The sequence below is a fragment of the Bos javanicus genome, chromosome 16 (assembly GCF_032452875.1).
Source record: "Bos javanicus breed banteng chromosome 16, ARS-OSU_banteng_1.0, whole genome shotgun sequence".
Classification (NCBI taxonomy): Eukaryota; Metazoa; Chordata; class Mammalia; order Artiodactyla; family Bovidae; genus Bos; species Bos javanicus.
The window spans coordinates 62,774,604-62,791,706 of record NC_083883.1 but is presented as its reverse complement, the minus strand read 5'-3'; the positions used below and the strand labels follow the sequence as shown (position 1 = coordinate 62,791,706).

Sequence of the window (17,103 nt, the reverse complement as noted above, 5' to 3'; positions counted from 1 at the left end):
TTCACCTAATACTGACTAAAGATTCACTACAGAATTCTCTTAAATGCCAAGCCTCTCTATAGTCATTTATTACAACTCCGTTTTTAATATATTTCATGAATACACTTATTCCATAAAGCAAAATACATACACACGGTCTGTATGTTACATCAGTTTTTTTTTTTTTGTTACATCAGTTTTAAGCCTGTGACATTTAAGGCCTGTCTTCGGGAGGACGAGATCAGTCTCTCTACCAGTTCATTTAGAATTGACGAACTCTGTCGTCACAGCCCAGCCACTGAGTCCTCTCTTCTAAGGTTCGATCCAGGAAGCAGGGGATTTGAAGGGTTTGGGTGCAATTTCCGTCACATTACAAGAGCCTTCAGGTAAAGTCTTGAACAGCATTCCAGAGATCACCCCTCTCTAGAGACCTGTTAGGATGGATGAGACTTTCCTCGGGGGAACAGTGGGTACCGATTTGTGCGGCTCGGGGCCGCTTAAGTCTAGGGCCGAGCGCTGTGCTCGTCTAACCCCAACCCTGAGACGCTGAAATGAAGACGGTCGTGACGGGCAGGGCTCCCCCCGCGACCCTTCCTTCTCGCTCCCCCGGTCCCGCCATCCCCGGCCCGCCCGGGGCCTCGCCTCCTCCGTACTCACTGAAGGCTGCCGCCGGCAGGTCTGGCCGCCGCCTCCATCCCCTCCATCCCCGGGGAGACCAGGCCCTCCTCTCGCCCCTCTCCCTCCCGGGCCCGCGGCGGGGAGCAGGGCGCGCGGGCTCCGGCCCGGGGCTCGGGGAGTGCGGCCCGCAGGCCTCGGCTCTCGGGGCGCGCCCGGCTCGGCTCCGGGCTCTGCTGGCCGCCCCGGGGTCCGGGTGGGGTCGGAACCGGGCAGCCGCCCCGCGGGCCGCGGCCTCCCTCCAGGTCCGGGGAGGGGACGCAGGGTCGGACGGGGAGGGCGCGGGAGGGCAGGAAGCGGCATGGGCGGCTACCTCATGGCTCGGCCACGGAGGGGGTGAGAGGCCAAGCCCGGCGCCTCCCCCGGCTGGGACGGGAAGAGGGAGCGGGAGAGCAGAAAGGAGGCGCAGCGGAAGGGGCTGGAGGAGCAGCCCTCGCTCCCACCCCGCCCCGCCGCCCCGCGCGCTCCCCGGGGCCCGGGGCCCAGTCCCCAGAGCCCTGCAGGGCCGCCCCTCCCGGGACCGTGCAGACGTCTAAGCCGCCGGCCCAGCCGCGAGCTCGGGGCCTCGGACGGGGCGGGGCGGCCTTCCGTGCCGCCGGACCTCACCCCTCCCGGCCCGGGTCGCCCCGTCCGCCGGGAGGGCGCTCGCAGCCCAGGCTTGGGGAGAGCGCGGCGGTGAGACGCGGCTCCACGTGAGCCAAAGCTGCGGAAACACCGCGCTCTCCCCCGAGCTTCGCGGCGAGGCGTGTAACCCTACACCCGGGGCGCGGGGGTGGAGGGGGGAGGCTCGGCCGGCGGCTGGCGGCTGTCGGGGTGGAAGCCGAGGAACGCCCTTTGTCTGGACAACTTTTCCGGAGGAGGCGCCCTCTCCGAGGGGCTGTCTCCTTGGAGGTCAAGGTCATTTGTTTCCGCTTTCTAGCAGCGCGAGGGGGCACACGTGGTGGACGCGAGTCCCCTCTTCTTGTGCAGCTAAGGGGAGAGCCAGGTGCCTGCATGGCCAGACGCCTTGGAAAGGGACCGGTTCTGGGGGGACTCTGGGGACTCCTGAAGGCCCCTTGTCACTTTTCCCAGACCTGGCAGGAAGTATTAATAGCTGCAAAGGACTTGACCTGCAGCCGTGGCCCCAACCAAGGGAGCACGCTTTCTCTTTCCACCCAGGGGGAGGGAACGGAGCCCCAACTATTTCCAAACCTATTTCTCCACAACAAACTATAAGAGAATTAGGACCCAGGAGATTCCGGAAATCTCTACAAAGGGAAAGTGCTGATCATCTTTCCGACTGCTAACAAGCTTCACTGTCCAGCGCCCGTTGCTCTCTGTTTGCACTGAGGCAGTAGAGTCATCATCTAGGTGACAGACCTAGCTGCCTACCATAAGGACCGCAGCGTGCGGACTGCTGCGCAGAGGGTATGGGGTGTCAGGGAAGGATGGGAAGGAGGCCTGCCCTTGAGTGAGTAAGAGTTACTCTGCACAAAGTGGGGAAGAGGGCATCTGGGCAGGACAAGGCATCCAGGCCTGAGAGCGGCTGTTTGGGGAGCTGTCTGTCGGTGGAGTAACCTTTGCTAATTTAGGCACCTGGAAGATTATCTAGGGCACACCCTCAGTGTTACAAAACAGGCCCAAGGTCACACAGGTGGTCTCCAGGGTCCTGGGTTGTGCTCTTGCAGCTAGCCCCACCCTCCACCCCCATATTCCCACAGCAAGCAGTTCCTCCAACAGGGACTTACCATTCTGTGCTGTAGTACTGATCACTTCATAATACAGTAACTGGTACCATTTATGGAGGGCATTCTATCACCTGGCATTGCTGCAGTCTTAAGAGATGGATACTGTTTCCTGTCTTCTTTGTACAGATGAGGAAACTGTAGTTAGGTGATCTGTCCCAGGTCGCAGAGCTGATAAGTCCAAGACCCTCTCCATTAACCACCCAGAACAATGCTGTTGCCAGCATTCCGCATATTCAACATGAAAAGATTTTGTTTAAAAACATAAAAAAAAATTGTGAAGTACTGTGATAGTCGGATTATGTTGCTGCTATGGTCCGGCCCTTCCTTTCTGGATCATCTCTGCCTCCTTCTTCTGCCAGCCCAGATAAAATCCTGTAAACCTCGAAAGACTCCTTCCTCACCTCCGTGCACAAAGTCAACCCTACAAACAACACTATTACTATTATTGGGGACCTGTTATGAGCCAGAGTCTGAACCCAGTTCTGTCCAGGTCCAAGACACTCTGCCTTGCTTCTTCCTTTCAGAGTCACTGCTTTGGAGCTCAGACTCTTAGAGATTTCAGTTCCACGACTTCTGCTCCCTGCCTCCCCCAGAAGTTAATGATCTGTAAGGTAAGTTTCTGAAAGTTCTAGCAAAGGCTTAGTATTTAAAGGAAACCTGCCCTCAGCCTGTTTAACATGCAAATATTCACCTTCAGTATACTCATTAAATTTGTTATTTTGCAATAAACAAGGGGATGAAGTGTCACAGCTATACAGAGGCTTTAACAGGCACCTGTAGGAGACGTAAGAGACACGAGTTTGATCCCTGGGTCGGGAAGATCCCCTGGAGAAGGAAATGACACCCACTCCAGTATTCTCGCTGGGAGAATCCCATGGACAGAGGAGCCTGATGGGCTACAGTCCATGGGTAGCAGAGAAGTTGACATGACTGAGTGTCTGAGCACACAGCACATAGGTCCTAAAAACACCATAAGCCGATCCTTAGAATGCTCTTAAATGATCGTGGCACTCGCATGTCTCAGGGCATGTCCCATTCATCTGGATTCTGTTTGGCTCAGCAAATATTTCTTGAGCTCCTACCGTGTGCCAGGCGCTGGGGAGACAAAATGTAGTACCCACAAATCCTGCCTTTGAGGAATTTCTGGTCAACTCAGAGTGGGGCAGTGCCTAAACTGTGTATAAGTGGTCGCATCAAGGTGAGCACAGGGTGGTGTGGGTCGTTTACAGGAATAGCTAGACTGAGATGCGTGCTGGGTGGTCGGGGAGGTGTCAGGGCGAGCTGGGTCTTGCAGAATGAGCAGGAATTAGCCAGACAGAGGGGGAGGAGTGGGAGAGGCAAGTCAGAGGAGGAGGGATTAGCATAAACACTGGCATTGAGGTGTGAAACTGCCTGGTTTAAGTGTTAAATATAAAGGTTAATCTGGGAAAGTCTAGGGGTGGGGGTGAGGCTGCAGAACAAGGGTGGTGGGGCCTGGTTGAGGGCTCTAGGTCCCCGGTGAGGCGCTAGGACCCCGTCCTTTGAGGTGAGAGTCCCTGGAAGGTGGTCTAATCTGGGCCTTAGCCTTGAGCACCTTTCAGGGCTGGGGAACTGCCTTACCTCCTTGAGTATCAGACTCTTTCATTACCACCCTTTGGAGAGGAATCTACGAGGAACCCAAATGTAGAGTAAATAGCAGTCACAGAGCCCCCCTCCTCCTTTTGGATCACCTAGGGAAGTCTCCCTCCCCCTTAGCCTGGATGAAAACACAAGCTTCACTCCTCCTCTCCACCCTCCCCCAATGGGCTCTGAACACTCAGTTTGAATAGGGAGCCTTGTGGGTTGTGGAAGTAGGGATTTGCCTTAGGATGGAGGGAAAGAGTGAGCTAGTCCTCCAAGGTCCCTCCCTTAGAGCAGGTGGAGTCGAGTGGGAAAGGGTGGGAGGGACGCCTCTGTCATCCCTCCCCTTACTGCCTGCAGGAGTGTGTCCAGCTGGAGATCTGCCTTTCCTGTCCTCATCAGGGGGCACTGGTCCGGGAGCACTAGGGCATCTGATCCTGGCGACCCCCCCCCGTGATACTGTTCACAGTCCCAGGGCCTCCCCCTCGGACCCTGTTTTTCCTTTCAGCAGAGTGTCAGGACTGGTTTCCCATGTACCCGCCTCTCCCTTGATAGGAATCCTGCTGTTTCCCAGGGTCCAGTCTACCCAGAGCTCATGTAGACCCTCCCAGGACACTGCTGAAAAGGCTGATTCTGAGGTCTCACCCTTGGGGATTCTGATTCCTTAGTTGGAGTTAGGCCCAGGAATGTGTTCCCTAACAAGTTTCCTAGGTGATTTTGAGGCCAGTCAGTGTGAAGAAGCAGAAATCCTCAGCTTAAAACTCAGAGTCCTTTGTATGGTACAGCAGTCCCTCTAGCCCCAGTTCTCACCACCCCGAGAACCTGTCCAGCCCACCCACCATATTGGATTGCTTCTAGTTCCCCCGCCTGGCTCATGTCTCCTCTCCTTTGCCCAGTCTCTCCTTCAGCCTGAAACACGCTGCTTCACGCCACACACACATACACACATCCCAACCCAACTTGGCTGTCTCCTCCTAGACCGTCCACACTCAGCTCAACTGGAGCCTCTACAGAGACACCTTCCTCGACATCCTGTGCTGTCCTCCCGACCTGGATTAGTGCACCCCTGACCCACTTCTGCCCGAGCACTTATCACTCTAAGTGGTCAGTCTCTGACACCTCACAGTGCTTCCTGCTCCTCAACCTCGTTCCTGGCTCCAACACACTCCCAGCACATAAAAGCTACTGACTAGAGGCCACGTAGTTAAAATGACAGAAAAAAAATCCCTGTCGGGTAAGGATGCCTAAGAGCAGAACAGGGGGCTGCTCCTGCTCAGTGGATCAAGGTCATCTCCAAAGGATGTGGTTCATTCCCTCAGTGTGGCCCATCCTGCCCCAGGGCCTACAAGATAGTTGGCCACGGGCAGGGTGAGGACCGGCCTCCGGCCTTCATGACTCCCACTTACACCTGATGCTCCTGCCCGCTTCGCTTTTCCCTCAAATGGCCACTGATCCCAGACAGTGGTGTGGCCCTTACACTTCAATTCTGAGTGAGCCTGGAAATTTGCAGATAAAATAGCCCTCAGAAGAAGAAATAGATGGGGAAGAGGAGAGGAGAAAAGCATGCGAGAGAAGCAGGTAAATCTAGGTGGAGAGAAGATGCCTGGTACAGTCAGGCAACATGACAGCTGGGCACCTCCAGAGAGCAACCACCTAGGTTTCTAGTCATGCCACTCCACACACACTAACACACACGTATACACACGCATGGGAACACATGTATGCCATGTTCTCCTTTGCCACGCTTGCCTGAGTTGACTAAGACTCAGGAAGAGCAAAGGCGTGATTCCTACCTGGTCAGCCCGCACCGCTCCCCGGGGCAGGCAGGTGGGGAGCTGCCGGGATGGGACGGGCCTGCCCTGGAGACACTGACGGCAGACTCCTCTGCCCTGGAGGCCCACTTGCCCTGCACCCACCCTGAGTCTGCCAGGCATCTGCTCCCATGCGAGAGACACTGTAGCTTTTCATTTCATAATCCTAATCACCAGGAAATGATTGGGCTTAGGCAAATGTTCTAATACTCTCCCTCCGACTCCCCGACTCCCCATGCCTGCTCAGTGGGAGGCCGCCATCAATAAGAGGAGAGACCCCTAGCTCTCACCTGTCTGCCAATAGCCATGGTCATCGTGGCCACACTGATTTTTCTCGTTAACAAAATGAGAGCAGATGCAGGGGGAAAGATACTGGAGGTTGACCGAGCACTGGAGTCATGTCAGTGACAGCTTTTGATCTTGAGAAAAGACAGTGTTCAGTTCTATGTGATAATTCGATTAAGACATATGAGAGACTCTGAAAGCCTCACGGCTTTTCTGCTGCAGATGGAGCCCTTTCTAGCCCCCCAGGCTCTGCAGTCCCTCATCCTGTGGGGGTTCCTGTCCCCCGTCCCCTCCTGCCCCCACCAGCCTGGGAGGTTTTGCTGGAGACGCAAATGAGCCTCTAGAGAGCCTCTCTCTAAGCAAACACCCTCCGCTTCCGGGGTCCCTCGGACAGTTTTTCCCCCTGTGTTAAACGAAGGTATGTGGTGGGTGAGGTGTAGAGGAAAAGGCCCAAATTTGCCAAGCCCAGGATTAGACTCCGGCGACCTGGGTTCAGGTCTGGACTAGATCCCCTTGTGGGTCTAAGCCTTGGTCACTCTGAGTTGTTTCCTTACCTGGAAGTGTCAGGCTGGACTAACAGGTCCCCAACTAAGCTTCTCAGAACCCCAGGGCCCCGTGAGACGTGAACAGGTCTCCCGTGAAAGAGATTTCAAGTCCAGTAAATCTGGGCAATAATGCATGCCATCTCACCCTCCTGGCAGTTCGTTAGGCCCAAAGGCATTTCCCAGGCTCAGCCATGTCCTGAAAACAAAACAAGACTAAACCAGTTTACCTTTGCTTAACACTGCCTTTCTCAAAAGTAAATGACCACAGAAGCTGTTTCCCCACCCCACCCCCAACATAGCAATTAACATCCTGGGGAACACACTTTGGGACACCCTGGACCAGACAACGTCTCAGGTTCCTTCTTATCGGGATGGTCTGGGCCTCTTGACCTGGAGGGGAGGAGCAGGCAGCTGCTATGCAGCAAATTCTAGGATCCTGTAGACAGGTCCAGGCTGCAAGTGGAAAAGGCTTACTCGGGGGGCAAGTGACAGCCCATCCCAACTTAATTTTACTTTATTTTTTAAGAAAACCTAACGCTAAAAGGAGTTAGAGACCAAAAAAGGGGACACTTTCTTTTAAAAAATTCTCAATTTCCATTCCAATTCTTTGGCAGTTTAAGTAAGTCAGTTCACCTTAAAACTAACAGCCTCAGTTTGCCCATCTGAGAAAAGGGAGAGCAAGGGAGACTTGGCTGAACTCACTCAACATTAATCCTCAGAACAGGATTTCCCAACCTGGGTCCCCAGACACCTAATTGGGAGGGGAGCATAAGTTATCACCCATATTTCTCTCTTTCTCTCTTTTCTCTCTCTTTAGTCACTAAGTCGTGTCCAGCTCTTGCAACCCCCTGTACTGTAGTCAGGCTCCTCTGTCCATGGGATTCTCCAGGCAAGAATACTGGAGTGGGTTGCCATTTCCTTCTCCAGGGGATCTTCCTGACCCAGGAATCGAACCCAGTCTCCTGCATTGCAGGCAGATTCTTTACCAACTGAGCCATGAGGGAACCTGGGGTCCCCAGACACCTAATGGGGAGGGGAGCATAAGTTATCACCCATATTTAAAGAAGTCTAATGGAAATGATACATTTACCATGAGAAGTGTCTTTGCTTTTGACTAGTATTGTATCAGCTGAGTATGACAGTGTGGGTTGCCAAGGGGACAAGGATTATTATGCAATAAATGTGGTTGGTTTGTTGGACAAAACTTTTATAGACTTAAGGATCACAGAAGTAATAAAAGGATTGGCTGGTAATCAAAGGGTTACAAGCTACTGACTTAAGAGATTGGGTCTAAAACCAGTTTTAAAAGCTGTGGTAGAGAGTGAAGGAGCGGACAGGATCTGGAGGAGGTTAGGGTGTTACTTTGTATAGAAGAACTATACAAAAAAGATCTTCATGATAACCACAACCAGAGCCAGACATCTTGGAATTCGAAGTCAAGTGGGCCTTAGGAAGCATCACTATGAACAAAGCTAGTGGAGGTGATGGAATTCCAGTTGAGCTCTTTCAAATCCTAAAAGATGATGCTGTGAAAGTGCAGCACTCAATACATCAGCAAATTTGGAAAACTCAGCAGTGGTCACAGGACTAGAAAAGGTCAATTTTCATTCCAATCCCAAAGAAAGGCAATGCCAAAGAATGTTCAAACTACTGCACAATTGCACTCATCTCACATGCTAGTAAAGTAATGCTCAAAATTCTCCAAGCTAGGCTTCAACAGTACATGGACTGAGAACTTCCAGATAATAAAGCTGGATTTAGAAAAGGCAGAGGAACCAGAGATCAAATTGCCAACATCTGTTGGATCATTGAAAAAACAAGAGAGTTCCAGAAAAACATCTACTGCTTTATTGACTACGCCAAACCCTTTCACTGTGTGGATTATAAAAAACTGGAAAATTCTTTAAGAGATGGGAATACCAGGCCACCTTATCTGTCTCCTAAGAAATCTGTGTGCAGACCAAGAAGAAACAGTTAGAACCAGACATGGAACAACAGACTGGTTCCAAATAGGGAAAGGAGTACATCAAGGCTGTATAGTGCCACCCTGCTTATTTAACGTCTATGCAGAGTACATCATGTGAAATATCAGGTTGGATGAAGCACAAGCTGGAATCAAGATTGCCAGGAGAAATATCAATAACCTCAGACACGCAGATAACACCACCCTTATGGCAGAAAGCAAAGAGGAACCAAAAAGCCTCTTGATGAAAGGGAAAGAGGAAAGTGAAAAAACTTTCCTCAACATTCAAAAAACTAAGATCATGGAATCCGGTCCTATCACTTCATGGCAAATAGATGGAGAAACAATGGAAACAGTGACAGACTTTATTTTCTTGGGCTCCAAAATCACTGCAGATATTTTCTTGGGCTCCAAAATCACTGCAGATGGTGACTGCAGCCATAAAATTAAAAAGATGCTTGCTCCTTGGAAGGAAAGCTATGACCAACCTAGACAACATATTCAACAGCAGAGATATTACTTTGCTGACAAAGGTCTATCTAGTCAAAGTTATGGCTTTTCCAGTAGTCATGTATGGATGTGAGAGTTGGACTATAAGGAAAGCTGAGCACTGAAGAATTGATGCTTTTGAACTGTGGTTTTGCAGAAGACTCTTGAGAGTCCCTTGGACTGCAAGGAGATCCAACCAGTCAACCCTAAAGGAAATCAGTCTTGAATATTCATTGGAAGAACTGATGCTGAAGCTCCAATACTTTGGCCACCTGATGTGAAAAACTGACTCATTAGAAAAGACCCTGATGCTGGGGAGGATTGAAGGTAGGAGGAGAAGGTGACAACGTAGGATGAGACGGTTGGATGGCATCACCGACTCAATGGACATGAGTTTGAGCAAGCTCCAGGAATTGGCAATGGACAGGGAAGCCTGGCATGCTGCAGTCCATGGGGTCAAAAGAGTCAGACATGACCAAGTGACTGAACTGAACTGAACTGACCTGAGGGTGTTCACAGGGAAGATGTCGCCTCCAAGGAGCCCTGGGGGACATCTGGGGTTTGTGTGCAGAGGAGTGTTTAGTGTTTGTGTGTATGAGGGACTGTGACACAGTGGCCCCTTTCAGAGCTTGCTGGAGAAGAGTCTCAGTAGGCTGGGTCAGGGTGTGAGGTGCTACGTTTACTGAGCTGAGGAGAGAAGAGTGCCCACATGGCCAGTGGGCTCAGGGATCAGGTCAGAGTGGATTCTGTATACATTCTTAGAAGGCCTTCATCAGTGCCAGTGTCTGAGGGTTTGCAGGCCCTTGAAAGCTCTGATTTTGTGTGTGTAAAGTCCTATCCCATTGGGCCCCTCACTGCCCTTTCATGAGCAGCCACATCTGGAAAGGTTCTCTGCTTGCTTCATGGCTGTTTACTTCCGCCCTGTAGATGCCCTCACCTAGAATCACCCCTCTACTCTCCTGCTCCCCTTTCTCCCCCTTGGGCCTCTCAACCAACGTCTCTCCCACAAAGTCCGGCTCCATTTCTGCAGCAGGGTTGGGAACTGTGCTCTGGGACTCGTCTCCGCACCCAGGAAAGCGGTGGTGAAAATCATGGTTGGTAGGTCTCTGTATGTCACGAGAAAGCTGCTTAGCTTTTAAAACTTCTTCAGTATGGAACATCTAAGACAAAAACTTTCTCTTGCTAATATTGATATTGCTAATGATATCTCTCACCTAGAGTTTTGGCCATTTCTGTGAAGATTTAGATGAAACAAGGAGAACTGTGGTGGATTCCATTTGCCCCAGGATCTGAGCCCGGCTGCTGGCTTTAGCTAATTGGCCAAGCTGAACGGGAATTTTTTCTAGGGTGTTGAGAACAAAGCATTTTGGAGTGTGAGTGTGTGTGTGTGTGTGTGTGTGTGTAATTATGTCAAATGACCTGATAAATGAATGCATAATTTGGAATGGGGAAGTTAGTCATTAAAGTATAGGGGAAAACGTGAAAGACTTTGAAATGATCCCCGAACATCATTGGATGTACTGTCTATGCATCCTTTCAGGTTATCTGAGCTGTTTTATAATTCTATAAATTGTAGTAAAGTGGATAGTAATGCAAATGATTTTTGTCCTGAGAAGTGACGGTTGTATTTGTAGAACTGACTTATGAATATTGACCAATTTTGCTGATTTTGCATTTGTTTATAAATTTTCCCCACATTCCAGATGTCTGTATATTTATCTGTGTTTTAGATTCTTCTTTGAACAGGTTATAACATTATACTGGTTTTCTGATTAATGACAAAATCTCTGACATGTTTGCATTTTATAACTCTATGAAAGACATGACTATCCCTCTTAAAAACTATCTTCGATGTGTCCACAGAGAAAGGGCCATGTGAGGATACAGTGACAAAGCCGCCATCTGCAAGCCAAGCAGACAGGCTTCCAGAGAAACCAAATCTGCTGACACCCTGATCTGTACTACCAGCTTCTAGAACAATGAGACATATATTTCTGTTATTTAAGCGCCCCAGTGTGTGGTATTTTGCTATGGGAGCCCTAGCAACCAAGACAGTTTACCCAAATTGTTTATCCATTCTCTTGTTAATGGACATTTGGTTGTTTCATTTTTTTTTCAATTATGAATAAATAAAGCTGCTCTTAACATTTATGTACAAAAATTGTGCTTGTGTGCTAAGTCACTGCAGTTGTGTTCAACTCTTTGTGACCCTGTGCACTGTAGCCTGCCAGGCTCCTGTGTCCATGGGATTCTCCAGGCAAAAATACTGGATTCGGTTGCCGTGCCCTCCTCCGGGGGGTCTTCCCAACCCAGGAATCGAACTGGTACCTCTTATGTCTCCTGCATTGGCATGTGGGTTCTTTACCGCTAGCGCCACCTGGGAAGCCCATACAAAAATTACCCTTGGCCAAATTAATTCAATTCATGTTTTCAACTAATATTTCTTACTATAAGCCAGGCATTATGGTTGGACAATCAGGACAGAAAAACAGATGGCATCCTTGCCCTCAAGAACAGTCTAGAATGGAAAAATTTGTAATGGTGGGTGCGTCTGTGCTCAGTTGTGCCTGGCTCGTTGTAACTCCAAAGACTGTAGCCCACCAGACTCCTCTGTCCATGGGATTTCCCAGGCAAGAATACGGGAGTCGGTTGCCATTTCCTTCTCTGGGAGATCTTCTCGACCTAGGGATTGAACCCACGTATCCTGCATTGCAGGCGCTGAGCCACTGGGGGACAAGAGAGCTGAGAGCTGCCAACCAGAGACATTGCTCACAGCACGCCCATACCTGTGCCCCACACCTGTGCCCCAGACCTGTGATGCAAACCTTTCCTTAGACCGGGATCTGGCTGGTGCACTTCTGCATCCCCCATAGTCCACCCTGCATGCCATTCGGCTCACTTTTCCACACGTGTTCAGACAGCTGTTCTTCCAGGACTGTGGTGAGCTTTTCTTCCTGAGGTTAGAAGGATGAGGCAGCCCCTCACTGATGCAGCTGGTCTCTGCACCACAGCTGATGCTCTTTCCTTCTAGATGCCCCTCATCATCAGTTTTCAGCTCTCCCAGCCTCAGAGGCTAGTCTGGTGATGTGACCCTGATCTTACCCCCAAGGAGCCTGGGCCCTGGTCACCATGTCCTTGGACTGAGCTTTCAGTATCTCTCCATTTACACCACAATTGAGCAAAGGAGTAGCAAGGGTACTCAGATCACCTGTGTTAAAAAAAAAAAGACAAAAAAAAAACTTTCTTTCCAGAAAAAGGACAAAAGTATGACAAGCAGATATAAAGATGAATGAAGGGACTCCTCAAGATGGGAGAGGCGTAGGTGGACATGGAGTCCATCTCTCTCCATGGATGCATCAGGAATATACCTTCAGACACAGAAGATCTTGTGGAACACTAGCTGAGAGCGGGCAGGGGTCCCTGACCACTGGAAAGATATATATATATATATATCCACGCAAGACTGGGTAGGACCAAGGAAGGAGGGGGAAAGAGGAGAATGAGCAGCTGGACCCGTGTCCAGGGACGGGAGAGCTGAAAGTGTGTCAGTCGCTCAGTTGGATCTGGCTCTTTGCAACTCTATGGACTGTAGCCCACCAGGCTCCTCTGTCCGTGTAATTTTCCAGGCAGCAATACTAGAATGGGTAGCCATTCCCTTCTGCAGGGGATCTCCCCAACCCAAGGATCGAACCTGGGTCTCTGGCATTGCAAACATTCTTTACCGTCCCAGCCATCAGGAGGAACTGAAGCAGGGGTCAAATCCCCACATGGGACAAGGATCTGGGACAGCGGAAAAGGATTTGAGGCTGCTGAAAAGTGCAGCGGCTGATCTATATAACAGTCTGAATGGAAAGAAAACCACAGACAGTCCTTGCCACAGCCCTATGTATCCTGGACAGGGATGCAAGTCCTCTGGAACCTGTAGTGGCTGGGAGCTGGAGTGCAGGGATTGGAAAGCAATCCTAGGATGAGGTCTGCTGTTGATTGTGGGAAAACGGCCCGAGGGGACGTGAGGGAGGAGATCCCGGTGGGGAATACCTTTGGAGGAAAGCAGAGCAGCCAGGGAGGCAAGGTGATGCTGCTGAGTCACTGTAGCTTCTTTCTGCAGACCAGCGCTGATCATTGACCAATAGAGAAAGACCCCGGGGAGGGTAGCCCTTCAAGTGCCCAATGCACTGAGCAATAGAGAAGGACCCCAGCCAGGGATTTGCCTTGGAAACAAACTGAACTCATTCTGTTGTTTTTAAGATTGCATCCAAGTATTGCATTTTGGACTCTTTTGTTGACTATGAGGGCTACTCCATTTCTTCTAAGGGATTCTTGCCCTCAGTAGTAGATATAGTGGTCATCTGAATTAAATTTGCCCATTCCCATCCATTTTAGTTCACCAATTCCTAAAATGTCGATGTTCATTCTTGCCATCTCCTTTTTGATCACTTCCAATTTACCTTGATTCATGGACCTAACATTCCAGATTCCTATGCAATACTGTTCTTTACAGCATCGGACTTTACTTTGATCACCAGACACATCCACAACTGGGTATCATTTCCGCGCTGGCTCAGCCTCTTCATTCCTTCTGGAGCTATTTCTCCACTCTTCTCTAGTAGCATATCGGGCACCTACTGACCTGGGGAGTTTATCTTTCAGTGTCATATCTTTTTGCCTTTTCATACTGTTCATGGGGTTCTCAAGGCAAGAATACTGAAGTGGTTGGCCATTCCCTTCTCCAGTGGACCACATTTTGTCAGAACTCTCCACCATGCCCTGTCCATCGTGGTTGGCCCTGCATGGCACCTAGTTTCACTGAGCTACACAAAGTTGTGATCCATACGATCATTTTGGTTAGTTTTCTGTGACTGTGGTTTTGGCTCTGGAGGCCAAGGGATTGTAGTTCTTGCTTCTATCTGCCCTCTGATGGATGAGGCAAAAGTCCCTTAGAAGAAATGGAGTAGCCCTCATAGTCAACAAAAGCCTGAAGTGCAGTACCTGGGTTCAATCTCAAAAAGCTACAGAGTGATCTCTGTTCGTTTCTAAGACAAACCATTCAACATCACAGTAATCCAAGTCTATACCTTAACCAATAATGTCAAGGAAGATAAGGTGGAATGATTCTATGCAGGCCTACAAGACTTTTTAGAACTAACACCAAAAAAAAGAGATGTTTTTTTCATCATAGGGGATTGGAAGCAAAAGTAGGAAGTCAAGAGATACCTGGAATAACAGGCAAGTTTGGCCTTGGAGTACAAAATGAAGCAGGACAAAGGCTAACAGAGTTTTGCCAAGAGAATGCTCTGGTCATAGCAAACATCCTCTTCCAACAACACAAGAGACAACTCTACTTATGAGCATCACCAGATTATCAACACCAAAATCAGACTGATTATATTCTTTGCACCAAGCCAAAGATGGAGAAGCTCTAGATAGTCAGCAAAAACAAGACCTGGAGCTCAGATCATGAACTCCTTATTGCAAAATTCAGACTTAAATTGAAGAAAGTAGGGAAAGCCATTAGGCAATTCAGATATGACCTAAACCAAATCCCTTATGATTATACAGAAGTGACAAATAGATTCAAGAAATTAGACCTGATAGATAGAGCGCCTGAAGAACTATGGACAGAGGTTTGCAACATCGTACAGGAGGTGGTGACCAAAACCATCCCAAAGTAAAAGACATGCACAAAGGCGAAATGGCTGTCTGAGGAGGCCTCACAAATAGCGGAGAAAAGAAGAGAAGCAAAAGGCAAAGGAGAAAAGGAAAGATATACTCAACTGAGTGAGAGTTCCAAAGAATAGCAAGGAGAGCTAAGAAAGTCTTCCTCAGCGATCAATGCAAATAAATAGAAGAAAACAGTAGAATAGGAAAGACTAGAGATCTTTTCAAGAAAATTAGAGATACCAAGGGCACATTTCATGCAAAGATTGCACAATAAAGGACAGAAACAGCAAGGACCTGACAGAAACAGCAAGGGCCTAACAGAAACAGAAGAGATTAAGAAGAGGTGGCAAGAATACACAGAAGAACTATACAAAAAAGATCTTAATGACCTGGATAAACACGATGGTGTGATCACTCACCTAGAGCCAGACATCCTGGAGTGTGAAGTCAAGTGGGCCTTAGGAAGCATTACTATGAATAAAGCTAGTGAAGGTGATGGAATTCCAGCTGGGCTATTTCAAATCCTAAAAGATGATGCTGTTAAAGTGCTGCACTCAATATGCCAGCAAATTTGGGAAACTCAGCACTGGCCACAGGACTGAAAAAGGTCAATTTTCATTCCAGTCCCAAAGAAGGACAATACCAAAGAATGTTCAGACTACCTCACAATTGCACTCATTTTACATGCTAGCAAGGTCATGCTCAAAATCCTTCAACCTAGGCTTCAACAATACACAAACCAAGAACTTGCAGATGTACCAGGTGGATTTAGAAAAGACAGAGGAAACAGGGATCAAACTGTCAACATCTGCTGGATCATAGAAAAAGCAAGTAGAAAACCATTTACTTCTGCTTCATTAGCTATCCTAAAGCTTTTGACTGTGCTGATCACAACAAACTGTGGAAAACTCTTAAAGAGATGGGAAAACCAGACCACTTTACCTGTCTCCTGAGAAACCTGTATGTAAGTCAAGAAGCAAAAGTTAGAACCAGACATGAAGAAATGGACTGGTTCAAAATTGGGAAAGGAGTACATCAAGGCTGTATATTGTCACCCTATTTATTTAACTTGTATGCAGAGTATATCATGAGAAGTGCTGGGCTGGATGAAGCACAAGCTGGAATCAAGATTGCCAGGAGAAATATCAATAACCTCAGATATAGAGATGACACCACCCTTTTGGTGGAAAGCAAAGAAGAACTAAAGAGCCTCTTGATGAAAGTGAAAAAGCTAGTTTAAAACTCAAGAATTCAAAAAACTAAGATCATGACATCCAATCCATTCACTTCATGGCAAATAGATGGGGAAAAAGTAGAAATAGTGACAGACTTTATTTTCTTGGGCTCCAAAATCACTGCAGGTGGTGACTGCAGCCATGAAATTAAAAGATGCTTGCTCTTTGGAAGAAAAGCTGTGACCAACCTAGACAGCATATTAAAAAGCAGAGATATCACTTTGCTGACAAAGGTCTGTCTAGTCAAAGCTATGTTTTTTTTTCCAGTAGTCTCGTACAGATGTGAGAGTTGGACCATGAAGGCTGAGAGCTGAAGAACTGATGCTTTTGAACTGTGGTGTTGGAGAAGACTCTTGAGAGTCCCTTGGATAGCAAGGAGATCAAACCAGTCAATCCTAAAGGAAATCAACTCTGAATATTCATTGGAAGGACTGATGCTGAAGCTGAAGCTCCAATACTTTGGCCACTTGATGCAAAGAGCCAACTCACTGGAAAAGACCTTGATGCTGGGAAAGCCGGAAGGCAGAAGGGGACAATAGAGGATGAGATGGGTGGATGGTATCACTGACTCAATGGACATGAGTTGGAGCAGACTCCGGGAGATAGTGAAAGACAGGGAAGCCTGGCGTCCACGGGGTCACGAAGAGTAGGACGTGACTTAGTGACTGAAGAACAGCAACGGGCATCTTGACCAACATTGGGTGGATTTGTGCTGCCAGCTGGCCTCTGGTTTTACAGAGTCCTACCACCCCAATGCTATTGCTGTCAGCTTTCACAGCTCTGGAATGGTGTCTTCATACAAGAGTCACCTCTGAACTTTTAGTGATGCTGGTGTACCTCTGACCAGTACATTCTCCATGACCTTTGTTCATGGTAAGTCCTCTTGGCTTTCCAGCCATAGCGTATCCAGCAAGCCCACTTCCCTAGCTTTGTGGACCCTGCCTTCACTGTCTGCTGTAGCAATTCTGGAATTTTAACTGCTGAACACGGACGATCACTTTTTCAATGTTTCTAGGAGCTATCCTAACAGCCAGTTTTTTACCAACTTCTGGAATCCTTGCTAGGGAGTTAAATTCTGTATCTTGTGAAGCACTTCCAAGTCAAACATACTTCTCTATTCAATCTTATATTCTG

General features: G+C 48.8%; 1 protein-coding gene and 1 long non-coding RNA gene across 7 annotated transcripts in view; one reads left to right on the top strand and one right to left on the bottom strand.

The window, feature by feature from the left end:
* The window catches only part of KIAA1614 (KIAA1614 ortholog), a 44,167-nt gene extending 41,260 nt beyond the window's left edge, over window positions 1-2,907 (bottom strand). The window contains exon 1 of one of the 6 annotated variants that reach the window (XM_061383387.1): window positions 2,382-2,907. Coding sequence is in view for 4 of the 6 variants with exons in the window: in XM_061383388.1 (XP_061239372.1) it covers window positions 637-683 (47 nt within the window). In the remaining 2 variants the exon portion in view is untranslated. Of the gene's footprint in view, window positions 1-130; window positions 218-636; window positions 1,109-2,381 lie in introns of those variants that run through there. The other 5 variants (XM_061383385.1, XM_061383388.1, XM_061383383.1 and 2 more) reach the window with 5 other exon arrangements.
* Window positions 278-11,224, top strand: LOC133228060 (uncharacterized). Its single transcript, XR_009730042.1, has 3 exons — window positions 278-365; window positions 2,906-2,992; window positions 10,937-11,224. It is a non-coding gene; the product is annotated as an uncharacterized LOC133228060 (long non-coding RNA).
* Window positions 11,225-17,103: the final 5,879 nt, after the last annotated feature.